The 17,586-nt window shown below is 42.6% G+C and overlaps 1 protein-coding gene across 1 annotated transcript in view; it reads left to right on the forward strand.

Annotated features, from left to right (window-relative positions):
- DCC (DCC netrin 1 receptor) overlaps nucleotides 1-17,586 on the forward strand; it is a 640,441-nt gene that overhangs the window by 582,747 nt on the left and 40,108 nt on the right. Inside the window, exon 24 of the mRNA XM_066604857.1 lies at nucleotides 4,593-4,652. Within this exon, the coding sequence (XP_066460954.1) occupies nucleotides 4,593-4,652 (60 nt within the window). The remainder of the gene's footprint in view (nucleotides 1-4,592; nucleotides 4,653-17,586) is intronic.

Consider the following 17,586-nt stretch of genomic DNA (forward strand, 5'->3'; position numbering starts at 1 on the left):
CTCTGTGAGGCTTGTTTTTGCATGACAAGCTGTAGTTTTAGTACCCTTTCAAGGTACATATGGGCTTTTTTAATCACTTTTTTGGGAGGCGAAATTAACTTTTTTTTAGTTTTTTTTTCCCCTACAGTTCTTGCTGTACAGAATAAACATTATTAACGATGCAACAATGTATATATATATATATATATATATATATATATATATATATATATATATATATATATTTATTTATTTATTTTTTTTATTATTATTATTATTTATTTATTTATTTTTTTATTGTTTATTAATTTATTAACAAAGGGTAAAGTAGACTTTTTTTTTTTACTGTATAGTATTTATTTATTTTTCTATTTTTTTATGTTCTTGTAGGCGACTTGAACCTGAGATTCTATGGTCACTCCGAGAGTACATTACTTCTGTATTGCAATGCGTTATCACTTAATATGGCCATGGCATACCTGAAAGCCATTGACCCTTTGCTTTTGCATGGTGGCCCTCCCTCTGTGAACCCTTTACATGCTGCAATCAACATTGATCACGGCATGTAAGGAGTTAACAGGGGGATCGCTGTTGCATTGGGAGGCTTGCTGTCAGTCACAGCCAGCTCCTGCAGCGATGCCATGGACTCAGCTTCTGAGCCTGCACCATCCATAGGACGTAAGTGTATTTCCATTCATGGGAACTGCTTCTCACCCAGGATGGACATGTATGCCCTGAGGGTAGGGAGGGGTTAAAGGGTTGGTTCTTTATACACTACACTAAAGTTTTGGGGACACTTAAGCATCACAGTATAACCCCAAGCCACTAACACTTCAGGGATGTCCCTCTGTACATCAGACCTCTCAATCATCCTTGAAGCAAACCTTGGGGGTGGATGAAAACTGGGCTCTTCTGGGTGGGGATTTAAATGTTGTAGTTGTGGAACTCGAGTTGATCAATGATGAACTACACTGCTCAAAACCTTAAGGGAATGCCTAAACATTGCAGTATACCCCAAGTCACTTACACTTCAGGGATCTCAACCTGTCTAGTTAGGAAGCAGAAGAGATTGTGAATTCATATCACCTGCTTTAATACAAATGAAAGTTACAACAGGGGCTTTGGAGAGGAACAGCAAGACACCCCCAAAAGGGAATGGAGACAATTCCTCTCTCCTTCTCCTTCCTTACTGATTCTTCTATAGTTCTAAGGTTTGCTGGTGTTCTTGTCACTACCAGTAGCATCATGAGGCACGACCTACAGCCCAGCCAGGTTCTACAGGTAGTCCTGCTCCACTAGGATGGCACACCATACTTACCATTGCAAAAAGTTTTGCTGTGTCTCCCACCACACCTTCTAGAGCATGGAGCACATACCAGGATGTGGAGACCTGGATAGAAAGGCATCAAAACCACCATCAGGGGAGGAGGAGCATTACCAGAGCCCTAAAAAAAATGACCTTCAGTAACTACTGACCAAACTGTCATACACACACTGCATGAGGGTGGCATGAGGGCCCGACGTCATGTTGTGGGATCTGTACTCACAGCCCAGCATCATGACCTTGATTAGCAATCCCTAGAGAAAACTAGAATTGGCAGGTCCACCCTTGGCACCCCATTCTGTTCACAGATAAGATTGGGTTCGCGCACATGTGACAGATGTGAAAGAGAATGGAGATGATCGAGATCATTGTGTTCCAATGTGTGATTTAAGTGTTCCCCTTATTTTGTTGAGCGGTGTAGATAGTTAGAAGAGCTAGTAGTATGGACATTTACAACTTAGGCCGCCTGTCCACGGGCGGGTTTTCACTGCGTTCCCCGCGGTGATAATCCGGACACGGGAAACACGGTGAAAGCTCTCCATAGTATTGCTATGGAGAGCACTCACCCCCCCCCCCCCCCCCTGTCCACAAGCAGAGAATCATTGCGATTTTCTACTCATGGCCAGCAAATCGCAGCATGCTGCGATTTGCCACGAATCTCCGCGGTCAGCCTATCTGTCAGATAGGCTGACCGGCGGAGATCCATCTGCCGGCTCCTGCTCCCGGGCGGCGGCTCCTGCGGCAGAGATCCGCCGCAGGATACCGCAATGCCTGTAGACCAGCCTTAGGCTGGTTTTGCATTACGTTTATGTGAATCCTGTGCTGGTTCTGTCCTAATTTCCTTCCTTCATGCAAATACAGGATATTAACATAGGGTAGAACATGTGAAACAGAGACCTCTTGGTCCAATGATCAGGTGAAAGAGCGTCCAGATAAACGTTCTTGCCCAATTATTGGGCTGTGTAAAAGGCCCTTTACATTGTTGTACTGATAAAGGCCAACAACATGTAGGCATCTTCTCCGATATACAACAAAAGTTGGGTAGACAGAAATGCTGGGTGGTCATCCCAATTCCTCTCCTTCCTTTAGATGTGATAGTACTTGACTTAAACCAATTTGACATAGCTACTAGTAAAGCCTTCTCTACGATTCATGTTTCTACACATAATAGGAGACAGCAACGTCCTCATTTCCAATGACAAGTAAATTTAGACTTAGGCACACCGTGTGGATAAAATTGACTGTTACAATTTTATATAATAAAGGCAATTTTTCTATAGCCAAGGAAATGTCAGATGGAAGCCATCAAGAGGGTTGGGCAGATGAGATGTGATCGGAATCTGTATTACGTCTGTCATGTGTTACATGATCTCTCTGGTCCATCAGAGATTGTCAAGCAAGAGCGAGCCGGCGATATGGATTATAGGAGGGGTAGTCAGGTTCTCTCGGTGACTCTAATTGTTAGGAGCAAAAATATCCATTTCTTCTTTGACAAAAGATTGGCAGCTTCCGAGATCTCGGAGTTAGACACTGACATGTCACATATTTATGTATCTGGAGATGAGACAGGACGCGGTCTATTAAGCAGCAAGTCGAAGCCCAGAACATTGTGCTGTTGAGAAATTGCATTTAATATCACATGAGCTTTAGGCTTCTTTAAACAAAGACAGTGTAAGTCTATGTCTACTTACGACTGGTGTCACACAAGTTGTGTTCAGCAGGAAGCCAGGAGTTTTGGATGGTTCAATATATGGTATTTTTCCTGCCTCTACCTAAAAAGCTCAGCGTCTTATCAAAAGTTTCTAAAGAGAAGTTTAATTGATTTGAAGATACAGCAGAAGCAACTTTAGACTTCAATGCATAATTAACGCTTCTTCAAAGCCAATCTTCTTCCTAGCAAGTAGACAGATAGTCCATAACTCAAACTGTTTTTGGTTCCTGCGCTTTTTCCCTTTTGTTTTGCATGTTTTATACCTGAACACTGTTGATAGCTGCCGGCTCAACGAGAGGGCTATTCCTTCTGAGCCCCCATACAAATGGACTTGGAATGAGGGGAGTAAATTGCTGCCGGATACCCCTGGCAGTGGTTTATCTTCCCTGCGGACATAAGAATTGGGTGTTGAAATTCAACATGACTCATCCTTCATTCCCCTGACATTATCCATTATGGAGATTTAGACCCGCATACTATACACATAAGATAGTCTTCTACTCCAGGTTTAGAAACTTTTATCTTACATATATAGAAGCCTTAAAGGGGATTGCCAAGTTATAAAGTTATCCCCTATCTGCAGGATAGGGGATAACTTTATGATTGGTGAGGGCTCAACTGCTGGAACCCCCATTGAGCTCAAGAACGGATGTCCAGTTGGTCCGTGAGTAAATGGAGAGGAGGTCCATTGCCAAGGCACTTGAACTTGGTAATCTCTGGTGCTGTCATTGAGGTGAATTGAGTAGCGGTGTGCCACCTCGGGACAGACTGAGCCCCTGTTCTTGCACCCCCACTGATCATAAAGTTATCCCTATCCTGTGGATAATGGATAACTTTATAACTTGGCACAACCCCAGCTGTCTAGAGATAGTTACTCTGATCAAGTTCAAGTCTAGTGATGCCAGCACCTCCACTTTCAGCCTGGTTCTAAGACCAGGTCACATAGCATGGACCTCTTGTTGATTGTGTCATCAGAGTAGGCCGGCCGAAGGATTTATTTAAAAAATGAAGCTAGTCATTATCTTATCTGTCATTGCCAATGCAGAGACAGATAAGGGGAGTGGTTTAGGTATTGAAATAAGCCAGCCAGTACCTCCAATGACATCACTGACAAGAAGAGGTCCATACCACGTAACCTGTGGTTGAAGATGGGCTAAAAGCAGAGGGGCCAACACCACTGAACACAAACTGGATCGAGATAAGTATCCTTTCCTGGATAACCCCTTTAAGGCTACAAGATTTCCTGTACAGTCTCCTCAGGTTACCTCTTGTATAATATTCAAAACAAGTCTGTGTAGAAAAGAGAGGCAGTCTATTGTAGAGCAGGCTCCTGTGACCAATGTATTGAGGAGTGGGCTGCAACACAAACTAGTAAATACTGAGGGTAAAGTGTTCTGCAGGCTTATTAATACGTTTTACCCCTGAAAACAGCTTTAGATACCCGAGAGAAGTTCTTGTGACTACCCTGCTCCACATAAGTACCCTATTAGAGGATGTTAAATGTGATACTATGATATACAAAATATACAAAAACTATCAGTTGTTTTAACTGTCCAATATTTTTTATTCTTCCTACAGGTCAACACGGGATGTACTGGCCAGTGGATACAAATCTGATTGACAGAAGTAGTCTTAATGGTACGTACATTGAACTACATGCTTTTTGTTGGATGAGGGAATGGCCACCTATGGTTAATAAGTGATAGGTGACTTGAGTAAAAGTCAAAGTGTGTCCCCTGTATATCTCAAACATATAGAATGTGGGCCCCTTCAACCCAGGTTAACCTGATATTGATGGCAGGCCAACAACACAAAATGCACTGACCAGTGAGCTCCAAGCCCATCGGACCCTAATTTGCTTAATGCTGATGCAGGGGCTGCTTCCAAGCAAATATATTGTCTTTATTTCTGTCTTGGACACCAGCCACAACTAATGGAACCTCCTCTTATCTTCCTCTGCTGCTGGTCATTCTCGCCTATGTCCTCTGCCTTCCCATATGCTTTGTGGTCTGCCTGTGGACAAGGCCACCACATGCAGCCATCTGGCTTGTCGCTGGCCTATCCCAGCACTTCGCAGGGTATTGAAAGGGGGTTACTAGGACTACACTATTGATGACCTGTCTTCAGGATAGGTCATTAATAGTTGAATGGCGAAATCCGCCATTCAGGATCCACATTCATCAGCTGATTGAAGAGGCTATGGGGCTTAGGTGAGCACCGCGGCCACTTCCCAGGCCTGTGACATCACATACTTCCGTCACAATTAAGGTGTTTATTCATGTTTCTGGCTTCCTGGTTTTGACTCTTTGTCTACTGTATATACCCAGTTTACCAAACTCTGCCTACCTGATCTCGGCCTGTTTACAGACCATGTCCTGCCTGAATGGTGTCTGACCTCCTACCTGTTTAATGTATTCAACATACTCCGCCTGTCCCAATCTTGGCTTGTTGTGTGACTCCATCCTAGCCTGATCCCTTTGGTATCATCCTGTGGTATCTTTTGACCCATCTGCGTCAGCTTGCACTGTACTTAGACTTCTCCAGAGGTAGCGCCCAAGATTTTCCATGCAGCAAAGACCAGATACCTCTTAAAGGGTTTAAAAGGTAAAACTAGAGACCTCTTGGACCAGTCACTGGGTGTAGCCTAAGGTCAAAACAGTCAGTGACCAAGTAGGTCTGCGCTTGCTGCGTTACAATTTCCATCTATAGCACAGAGCTACTTCCAGTACATTGAAAACAATGGATGTCAATTATTTTCAATAGCCGATCTGTATTCCATTGTTTTCCCTGGAGGGTTCATCCTCCGCCAGTCATAGTCAGTTACAGGATCAAGACCCCTATAGATGAATTTGACTTGTTGACCTTCACAAATTACATCATTAGTCACAAGATTGGCCACCATCAACACATAATGAAGGGCTGCCCTTTAAATAAGACTATGAATGGTAATAAAGTGTGACTTTGCAGTGCAGTGTTGTTGGGGTATTGCAGGAACAAGCTATATTTTATGGCCAATTACTGAGTGTATTGTAGATATTAGTGTGAGCAGCCGTGTGAAATAGGTTATATGAGCAAAGGAGAATGGCAAGAGATTAGAAAGAGAATTGAAGAACTTAATTGCAGAAAATTAATTATTCCTTGGCATTTTCTTCACTACTCCTTGTCTAAGTGATCATAACAGGTAGCAAAGGCTCTTCTATATAGAAGCAATAGTCCAAAATACCTTAAAAAAGGAAGGGAGGGGGGGGGGGGGGTTGAGCAAAATTAGCAAAACAGCCACATCAGGTTGGGTGTGGTATTGCATCTCAGTCTATTCAATTCAGTGGAACTCACATGCAATACCAGACACAACCTGTGAACAGGTGTGGGGCTGTTCTTGAAGGAAAACAGCCATTTACACTTGCATGTCATCTGTTTTTCTTGTGTATTTAAAAGAAAAACGTACGGATGCCTAATTTTGAAAAGGAGGGTACGCAGATGTCAATCCATATGTGCTACGTCTTTTTTGATTGGGCAACTGTCATCAGAGAAATTTGACCAGAATGATATCAGCTGCGATTTTTTTTTACATGGACCATTTGTCCATATAACATAGTATGTAAGGCCGAAAAAAGACATGTCCGTCCAGTTCAGCCCATTACCCCCCCAATGTTGATCCAGAGGAAGACAAAAAAAACCCTAATGAGGTAGAAGCCTATTTTCCCCATTTAAGGGGAAAAAAATTCCTCCCTGATTCCAATCTGGCAATCGGTATAATCCTCGGATCACCGACCTTTCTGAAGTTATTAATAAATAAAAGCATGGCTAACTAGCCCTAATGACTGTAATGGGTGGATGTGCTGTCAATGTGCAGTCATGGACAGCACACGGATGAGGATTATACCTGTCTGAATGAGTTCTAAAAAAATGTTGCATGTTCTATTCTGGTCCGATTTCTTAGAAGACGGTCATCCATTCAAGTCAGTGGGTACACACGTGAGCTCTGTTTTTGACAGATCCTCTCCTTTTTCAATGTTTCATACAGTATATTTCTGGGTGTACTGTCCCTTTAAGTATACAGTTACATGGAATGCTGACACATTTACAGAATTATGTGAGATGAATACTCTGATTAAATATTTCATTTTTAGGAATTAAGTTAAAGTATAATTGTCTTTACTCCTTTCCTAGTTATCTGCTTGCAAACTTAGTATAACGGGATCTGTGTAGGTGATTAATCATTTTATTGTGCGGCGGCAACTCAATAATTTACATGAGTAATACAATAGTAGAGAAGCTTTTCGTAATTAAATGCAAATTACATCAAATTAACCTGGGACTGCAAGATCATCCCCAGTTTGCTTTAGTTATTACAGTGTACCCGGGGTCGGGAAGGTTTCATTAGATAATGAAGTCAGAGATTCATCTCCTGGTAACTTAGATGTGCCGACGCTTTATGGGTTGGGTGGAAATAAATCAAGGGAAGGTCAATGACATTTAAAAAATGAGCATTTTTGTTGCCCCCAGAAGATATCATAATAATTAATAATGAAGCATTATTAGATTATAGAAGACTATATACTGCACTAGACTCAGAGCCAAGGTTTGTGGTTGCAAAGGGCACATCTACTGAAGAGGCCGCAACTAAAAGCCTGGCATTTAAGTCTTGAGACCACCTTTAATTTTAAGTGTAAACATTGCTTAGCCCTATTTTAAGATTGCTTTATGTATTGGACTGTTATCACTGTGATCACTGCGTCTTGGTATTTGAGCAATGGATGGTGGTTGCTGTTGCGACAGTCCTGAGATCGCTTTCCTGCTAGATAGTCTGATGCAGGCTTTTGTGTGTGTTTATGTCTTCTGGTTCTGGTGGAAGTGGTATTAGATGAGATATGCTTGATCTTACCTGTGGGTATTTTGTCAGGGCTGTTTAGCCCGACCTGGGCTGGGCTTGGGTGCAGTTTATTTTCAGTCATCCGTTGGCTGTGGAGGAAGCCAGAAGCTTGGAGCTTGTTCCTCTGTTTAAGTACAGCAGTTTAGTTTTATTCATTCTTGGTTTCCATGTTATTCCCCTATTTCTCATAGGGTTAACTAGTAGCCAAGGTACAAGGTCAGGTTCATCCTTGTCAGGACAGGTTATCTACCGCTTAGGCAGGTCACTTCCCTGGTTCGGTTTACTGTGGAGAGTTTGTTTTCCTTATGCAGTTGTCATTATTTTGTACTGTTTGGTGTGCAGTACCACAGTGTCTTCAGGTTACGTATCCGGTGTGTCCCGTGCAGACGTGACAGTAGCTTTGTTCTTCCTTCCTCGTGAAAGTAAAAAGAAAAATTTCACATTTTTCCCATTATTCTTCACTCAGAATCACATAATGGCTAGTGAAAATGTTGGAAATTTTTGTACATTTTTTTAAAAACTGAAAAATAACATTTTGTATTGATAAAAGTATTCAGACCCTTTGGTATTTAGCTCTGAGGGTCTCCTATTTCTCTTGCTTGTCTTTGAGATGTTTCTGCACATTGATTCAAGTAAATTCAGTTGATTGGACATAATTGTAAAAAACACATCCCTGTATATATAAGTTATCACAGCTCACAATGCTTATCAGAGCCAAAACCAAGTCATGAGGAAAGAACTGCCTGTAGAGCTCAGAGACAGGATTGTGTGAAGGCACAGATTTGGAGAAGAATACAAAAACATTTTTGCTCCACTGAAAGTTCCCAAGAGCACATCACCCTCCTTAATTTTTACATGGAACAATGAGGACTCTTACAAGAGCTGTCAACCCACCAAACTTAGTAATTGAGGAAGAAGGGTCTTGGCAACAGAGGTGACCAAGAACACAATAGTCACTCTGGCTGAGCTTCAAAGATCCTGTGTGCAGATGGGAGAAACTTACTAGAGATCAACCATCACTGCAGCCTCCACCAATCTGACCTTTATGGCAAAGTGGCCAGAAAGAAGCCTCTCCTTAGTAATAGGCACATGGAAGCCGCCTGGAGTTCACCAAAAAGGATCTAGAGGACTATCAGACTGTGTGAAACAAGATTCTCTGGTCTGATGACACCAAGATTTGGCTTCAATTCTAAGCATTATGTCTGGAGGAAACCAGGCCCCATTCATCACCTGCCCAATACCAGCCCTACAGTGAAGCCTGGTGGTGGAACATCAAGCTGTTGGGCAGGGAGACTATCAGGGTTGATGGAAATCTGAATGGAGTAAAGTGTTGAGATATTCTTAATGAAAACCTGGTCTAGAGCACAGGGGATCTCAGACTGGGCAGAAGGTTCAACTTCCAACAAGACAATGACCCAAAGTACACAGCTAAGACAATAGAGGAGGGGCTTAGACACAGCTCTGTGGATGTCTTTGAGTAACCCAACCAGAGCCCTGATGTGAACCCAATCAAACATCTCTGGAGAGACCTGAAAATGGCTGTTCACAGATGGCCCCCATCCAACCTGACATAGCTTTAGGGTATGTGCAGAAAAGAATGGCAGAAAATCCCCAAATCCTGATGTGCTAACCTTGTCGCATTATACCTAAGAAGACTGGAGGTTGGAATTGCTGCAAAAGGTGCTTCATATCTGAGTAATGAGTACAGGGTGTGAATACATATGTCACTGCAAGATGACTTTTAATTTAAAATCCATTACAAAGATTCTGCTTTTACTTCGTCAAGAATTCCCAGTCATTGTTATATGCTGCCTTCCAATAGGTGGCGCTGCAGAGGTATTGTTCCATCTGCCCTATTTGCATATTTCCCAGAGGAACATGGGTGGCCTTACAAGTCTCCTCACACACCTTCTAGGTGCTCTCCCTAAGGATAAACAATACCCTTCCCGAACATCATCTGAATATCTATACAGTCCAGCTCTACAGCTCTGTATGTGTGTATGTATATATATATATATATATATATATATATATATATATAGCCACACGTTAAGTATCGGCTTCATCATGCTTACACTGACTTCACCATGCAGCCCAGTAAACGTTAAATAATACAATGAGAGAATGCAATGATAGAGACAAATGTATTTTATAATTAGGGGAGGATATGAATGCGGCCAACACAACCGTCTCCGCACGCTTAGCCAAGCTGAAAATTAATATGCAGTAGGATACTTAATTTTCTACAAAATGTCTGTGGGGAAATAAGATATTAATTAAGTATAGGCTTGTTGTGTCAGACGTGGCAGCAATCCATAGAGATGACAATAGATAAATGACATGTGACCGCCATCGGTGGAAATCTGTTGCCTGCCAAAAGCGTCCTACTTTTTTGATCAAACGGAGCGCCAAAGATCAGCTGGTAGGCCATTCAAGAATGTAGCATTAATCCCAAATGCGAAAAAAACAAGTGATGGCAGAACTCTTTGATTAAATAAATTCATTACTGGCTCCCAGCAGAGGCTCCACGGGGAGCGGGAACCTCCAAGATTTCTGGATATTAGTTGTAGAACAGCTCGAGCTAAGACGCAATTATGAGAAAGTACAAGAGAAACTGACTCATGTATCGGCTGTACGGAGGCATTGTATTAATAGATCATTAGTGCAAAAGGAGGGAAAGGACGGATGAAAAAAGGCCTAAAAGACAATGTAAATATCACAACCACCAAAAAGAGTTCTACCTTAAATATCACAACTGGCAAAAATAGTTCTACTGTAAATATCATAGCCAGCAAAGAGATTTCTACTTATATATGATTTAGGTTATTTAGGAAAAAAACATGATTCAAATTATTTAAAGGGGTTTTCTAGAACTAAAAGGGGAAGTCTGGTGAGAAAAAATTAAATTGAAATCTGCTTAGAGCTGTACAGAAACATCAGGTCATACTCACCTCAGTGCACCCCCGCAGCTCCTGTTCTGGAAGTGGTCGGTCCCACGCTGTATTCTTCTTCTTGTCCATATGAATAAAGAAGAAGATATTATACGCACAGGAGTTCTGTTGCCCTTTCATTGTGCTAATCATTGGAGACAGGCCCTACTGACCAAAGTAAAGATAGATCATCACTGTTTAACCCTTTAAGAGAGTGGCCTAGTTTGGCCCTTAAGGACACAACGATTTCTTTGGATCATAGAATCATAGAATTAAAAGGGACCTCCAGGGTCCTCTGGTCCAACCCCCTGCTCAGTGCAGGATTCACTAAATCACCCCAGACAGATATTTGTCCAGCTTTTGTCTGAAGACTTCCATTGAAGGAGAACTTCCCACCTCCCGTGGTAACCTGTTCCACTCATTGATCACCCTCAGTGTCAGAAAGTGTCTTCTAATATCTAATTTGTGCCTCCTCCCTTTCAGTTTCATCCCATTACTTCTATTCTTTCCTTGTACAAATGAGAATAGGGCTGATCCCTCTGCACTGTGACAGCCCTTCAGATATCTGTAGACAGCTGTTAAGTCTCCTCTCAGCCTTCACTTCTGCAAGCTAAACATTCCCAGATCTATTAACCATTCCTCATAGGAGATGATTTGCAGACCGCTCTCCATCCTGGTATCTTGTCTGAACTTGCTCCAGTTTGTCAGTCTTTCATAGAATCATAGACTGGTAAAGTTGCAAGGGACCGCCAGGGTCATCGGGTCCAACCCACTGCTCAGCGCAGGATTCACTAAATCATCCCAGACAGATGTCTGTATAGCCTTTGTTTGAAGACTTCCAATGAAGGGGAACTGACCATCTCCCGTGGTAACCTGTTCAACTAATTGATCACCCTTACTGTCAGATTTGTACTTGCATTGCCTTGAATACCTGCTTGTAAAAGTTTATTCATTAAGTAACGTTACACCGGGCCCTAACCGATCCTGGGGAGATGTCTCTGTGTTATTTTCTCCGCCGCGTTGCATACCAGTTTGTGGGTATGGTGGCGTCACAAGTGATAACTACTGCTACCCCATCAACCTGTTTATTGGCCTTCCCTATCCTAGGGGTGTTGAAGCTGTCCTGCAATCCTGCTCTGGCCTTGGCTATGTGTGATCGCTCAGTGACCAGAGCCTGGTAAGTGCTGCCATGACAAGCCAACACTTAACCCTCCCAGCTCTACACAGTAGTCAAGTGTCCTGGGTCATCCCTCTGGGGTGTTGCAACGACAGTTTGAGTGACAGTTTTGAGCAATCATCTTTGCATAACTCTTAAGTAGCTAATTAGCTACTTAAAGAGTTAAATGCAGATGAAGCAGGACACTGCTGATAACTCTGAGAACAGCAGCTGTTTTGTATATGCAAACAGCTGCTTTGTTCTCTGAGCTTTGAGCTGGTGTCCTGCTGAGAAGTCCCAGCAGGATACCAGCTGAAAGAATGCTATCAGCACCACCTGCTGAGAAAATCAGCATGCACCGCTGATAACAGTCATCAGTAATTTCTAGCTTGCTAGAAATCAGTGATGAACGAATAGTGCACGATGGCAGAGCGTTTAGACACAACGATTATCACTCAAAAGATAGCCTTTTTGAGCAAAATTTGAGCGATAATTGTTGTGTCTAAATGGGCCTTACACCATTGCAAGCCATGGCAGACCCAAAGGCCATTCATTGTCAGGCATGCCGTTACCATGGCAACCTATCGGCCCTCCGTGATCGTATGGTGAAGGGTCAATTATATTGCAAAGCGAGCTCATTCCCTCTGTTAACTGCTTACATGCCATAATCAACATTGATAGTGGTATGCAAGGAGTTAACAACGGGGATCGGAATAAATTGACATCTGCTCAGCGCTCTACAACACACAAAATAGTCCTACCTGTGTTTACCTCACCTGATTCCCTGCAGCTAGCTTGCCAATGGTACCTGGTCACCCACTGTACTCTCTCTTCTAGGTCCAGCAATGATGTTTTGTCACAAAAATATGTGACCCTTGCAGCCAATTATTGATTATTTTTAAGGTGGTCACATATTTAGATAAGGGGTAGAATAAAGGGGCAGCAGGACTCCTGTAAGCATAATATTTCCTTCACTGTTCATATGGATACATTTGGTCATCCATAGAGGTGGTTGTACCTGTTACACTTTGATTAGTGGAGTCCAATGTCCAGAACACACACTAGTTGGCACTTTCATTGCTTACAATTACACAGTGGATCATCGGTGGAGTCATACTTCGATTAATGGGCTTCAAAACCTCAAGCACAATAAAGGGGCCACAACGTTTGTGTGAGCACCGCTTCTATTGTATTGTTTACATGGATCCAGCAAGGCATCTGAGCTTACTTAGGTTGTGCTTCCTCCTGCATTCACTTCTGACTTTGGCTCAAAAAACTGCATCAAAAACTGCAAATCTGTTTTCCAAAAATGCTGTGAGTGAAGCCACTCTCATAGTTCCTTGATTAAGCCTGTACCAATTCAAAAAGGTTTGAGGTAAAGTTAAACTTCCCCACCGATCTCAACGTTTACCAACCAGCTCAGCCGTAGTGGCTGGCTTTATGGCATATACCAGGGGTGTCCAACCTGTGGCCCGTAGGTCTCATGTGACCCAAAGAGGAGGGGACCCATGCAGGTTGAATATGAAAGAGGCTGGTGATACTTGGCAGCGGCATGCTAGAAGCTTTGGCTCACAGACAGTCTCGTACAGGTAATGTTGCACTGGGTGGCACTTGCAGCTCTCTGACTGTCTGACTCACTCCGATAAGACCTATTTGCACGTAATGATTATTGCTCAAAATTCATTCAAATGACCGAAATGAGCTATAATCATTACATGTAAATGTGGGCATCGTGCACTTTTCGTTTGAACAATGATTTTAAGGTGAACATAAAATCCATTGTTCAGCTACTGACAAGTAAAGAAAACACAATTATCTGACAGTAGACCGCAGGCTGATAACATTGTAATCTGTTGGCAGATGCGAGCAGAGCAATGAAGCTGTGCTGGGCGTGTGATTAATTACATGATGGGCTCTGCAAACAGCTCCTTTCACATGCAAATGAAGATGATAAAGTGTTAATGGCCATTAACACTTTATGAAAATAGATTGCTAAATCTTTCAATCTTTCAGTCGTTTAATGAGTCTTTACTCTGTACCCAAGATCTGGCGGCGATTCTTCTTCCTATCCTCCTGAGTCCTGACCACTCCTACCCAGTATTGAGGTGAGCATAAGAGACATTACTCCCATATAGGCTAGCTGATGCTGTGAGTACCTCTCCCATGGTATCAGAAAAGGCCCTGTGACCACAGACTGCATATGAGCCTGGTCAGGTTTCTGTGTCCAGGCTTCTATGCAAAAGCTGGCACTGACACCAGCCTGGAGTCCATATTGCCTGGGGGCATGGGTTATTTGGATAACGATGGGGGCTGTTTGAAGGAGCAGTGGAGGATGATGGAGGGTCATTTGGAGGACTGTTGAGGACAATCGGGAATTGTTTAGGGACTTGTGAAGGACAATAAGGGTTGTTTGGAAACTCTGGAGGATGTGGGGAGTTGCGTGGAGGACAATGCCCTGCGTCGTTACTGTTTCTATATTTAATGTGTGGCCCAAAACAACACTTTTTCTTCCATTGTGGTCCAGAGACGCCAAAAGGTAGGACACCCCTGGTATATACCGTACGTCCATATGATTATATATGTTGAAAAGACTCTGACTTTAAAAGGACTACCCAAAATGTCACTGGAAAAATGTCTTCCAGATGGGTGGTCCCAGGAAGGTAGATGATCAGTAAGGATAATATATGGTGGAACTGAAAACCCGTATCAGGAAATCTACTCTGGATCTTGGAGTGGTCTTCTCTTCTAGGCGATCCTTTAGAGATGTGATGTTTAAGGATCTTGGGGAAATGCTTTATATATAGCATAATGACAACCGCCGCTTTATCCTCCAAATGTTTCCCACTGAAACTGAAACTCATGCTGCGTTTCGGGGTCACGGCTCTAATTTCTATGCAGGGAAGCTCTAGCCGTGAGAGGACCAGGGTCTCTAATAGCGTGGCCGTTCAGCGCACATCTAAAGTCTGCAGCAAATGACACGCTTCGAAGTTTACGGAGCTCTGGAGATGACATAATATGGCAGAGTAATTTTGACTGCGCTGCTAACTCATCCTTTTAATCACCACCATAATACGATAATTCTCCAGATTCCGCAGCAGATACATATTTGCAGTCTGTGATATTCCGATCAACTGAGCCAAATGTCATTTTGGTAAAATGTTATACTAATGGCTGATTTTGAAATGCGAGTAATAAGGCCCGGAGTTTGCACGGTGCTGTCTAGGGCTTCAATGAGGCTTTCAACTTTCAGCAAAGCAGAAGGATGTAGCCGCATTTGAAGTGATTCTCTTCTTCTTGATAAGATAAAGCATAGCATATGAAATCAGGTCTCTTTGTTCTTTATCTCACGGTGTAAATGTATATAAGGCATAAAAGGTGAGAGGAAAAATGGAGACTGTGAGATGAACAGCAGAGAGGAGCCTCCATAAGAGCCGTCCCATTCTTTCTTTGCCAATGGCATCAAACCGTTTCTACAGCTCTTTAGTAATGCAAATCAGCATATGTATGAGAAGGTCCTTGGGGAAATAATATTTATATGGCACAATGGGAGCCAGTGCTTTATCCTTCAGGTGGTTCACAGGGTACTGTGAGGTTTCCTTCAAAGCCTCCGGAAGGTGCCAACCTCTGGATAGAAATTCAATAATTACTTGTTTATGCCTACTGAGAAAAGGCTTGGCTTGTGTAGATGGAAAGCCAATAATTTATCTTATAAGGAACTTTGTGTGCCCAGAAGAGTTTCTGGTGAACCTTTAATCCTGGACTAAACACTATGTTCAGTTGCAAACAGTTCCCGGTGCAAAATCTGTTACATAGTCTACAAGAGGATGTGTCCCTCCATTATTACATACAGAGTATAGTCAAAACGCGGATCCAGTGCTATATGTCAATACCGATATCCTATATTGAAAAAAACAAGAGCATACTTGAATAGGAAGGCAGGGATTGACTACACGTTGATATAGCATGGCATGGGCCCCTGGGGGTCCCAGAACATAGATTTCAATTTTGTGTTGTAGCCCCTGTAAGAGATAGAGATTCAAACTTAATTGCAAAGTTGAAAAGTTGCATGGGAGAAGCAGAAATCCACTTTTCACATCTCTCCAAGTCCCATGGAACCGCTGCTATGACTGGAGTAAGGAAAGCGTACTGGAAGTGGTCTCCTTCTGCTACAATAGGAAGTCGTCAACCTTCATCTGCAGGAGCTTCAGGTACCGATCCAGGTTCAAAGTCCCTGGAATGAACACAGGTCCGATGAGGGCTCCATGCATGTATCGTAGCAGAAAAAAGACTACTTTGAGGACGCTTTCCTTATTTCAGTCATAGCAGCGGTCCCACAGGACTTAGAGAGATGCGGAAAGTGGATTTCTGCTTCTCTTCAAATTTGCAGTTGGGTTTTACTCTCCCTCTCTTACAGGGGCCACAACACAAAATTGAAATCCATATTATGGGGCCCTCGGAGGTCATGCGTTATACCAGCGTGTAGTCAATCCCTGCCTTCCTATTCAAGTACGCTATTTTTTCAATATAGGATACCCCAATTTATCTAATACATGTGGCGAGGTAATCTGGTGGAAAACCCACTTGTTCATTTATGGTGGTTCTGCTCCAATATCACCCATTTTGAGTCAGAATTAGTTGGCTAATACAAGATTATAGGATATGAAATAGTCTGGTTCAGGCCATGGCCCTCCTCTCCCTGGACTTGGACTTCCTTCACACCACCACTAAATTCGCTGTATGTCCTATTCCTGTTTTCATGGATTAAAATAGGAAATACAGTGTGTGTGCCCTAACTCATAGAATGGTGCACTTTATTCAACCTTAGGAGAAACTATCTTCTTCCTAACCCAAGTAGCAGAAGGAATAAGGCAATCCGAGCTGGGAATCCTCTATCCAAGGACCTGAAGCAGTCATATGGTCTGCCTCTATGCTGTATTTGCCATTGTGGGTGTGAAGCTCTATAGATATTAATATGGAATACCAATATACCCAGCTTGAGATGATCCCCATAACCCCAGAGGCAGCTTACATTGCCGTATATGCCCTTAGTCTACCGTAACCTTCTTCTCTCCTCCCTTCAGATTATTTATAAATGAAAAAAACTCCCAACAGAGTAAATTCTGCCATTTTCACATTTAGTGCTTTTACGCTAATTTTTTACAGGTCCCCAGTAAAACATAAACTGTGGATCTTGCTGTAATTCTTAGCGTATCTCCCCCACGCTCATCTCTGCAAAAGTCAACATTAAATACATGTATAAATTAACATGACAAGCAGTGAGCCGGGCTGCACACAGGGGCCGCAGCTAATATGGAAGAACATTATCCATAACTCACATCTGCTTGCAGCACAGTTTTCCCATCAATATGGAATAAATGTACACAGAGCAGCATCGCTGTATACACCAAGGTCTTTAAATAAATCTTCTATACATAAAATATTTCTAGATGTCTCGGAGCTCACAGTAGCTTCTCTGTGTGATGCGCTGGGCTGGATTTGCTGAGTTTGCAGGTGACTTTTTAACCTATGATACATATTGTAAGTAAGCGTATTGAGTAGATTTATTAACAGTTTAGTTTTAGTAATTTGTTTGTATATATCATTCTTGAAAAG

The sequence above is a fragment of the Eleutherodactylus coqui genome, chromosome 5, assembly GCF_035609145.1.
Source record: "Eleutherodactylus coqui strain aEleCoq1 chromosome 5, aEleCoq1.hap1, whole genome shotgun sequence".
In the NCBI taxonomy this organism is placed as follows: Eukaryota; Metazoa; Chordata; class Amphibia; order Anura; family Eleutherodactylidae; genus Eleutherodactylus; species Eleutherodactylus coqui.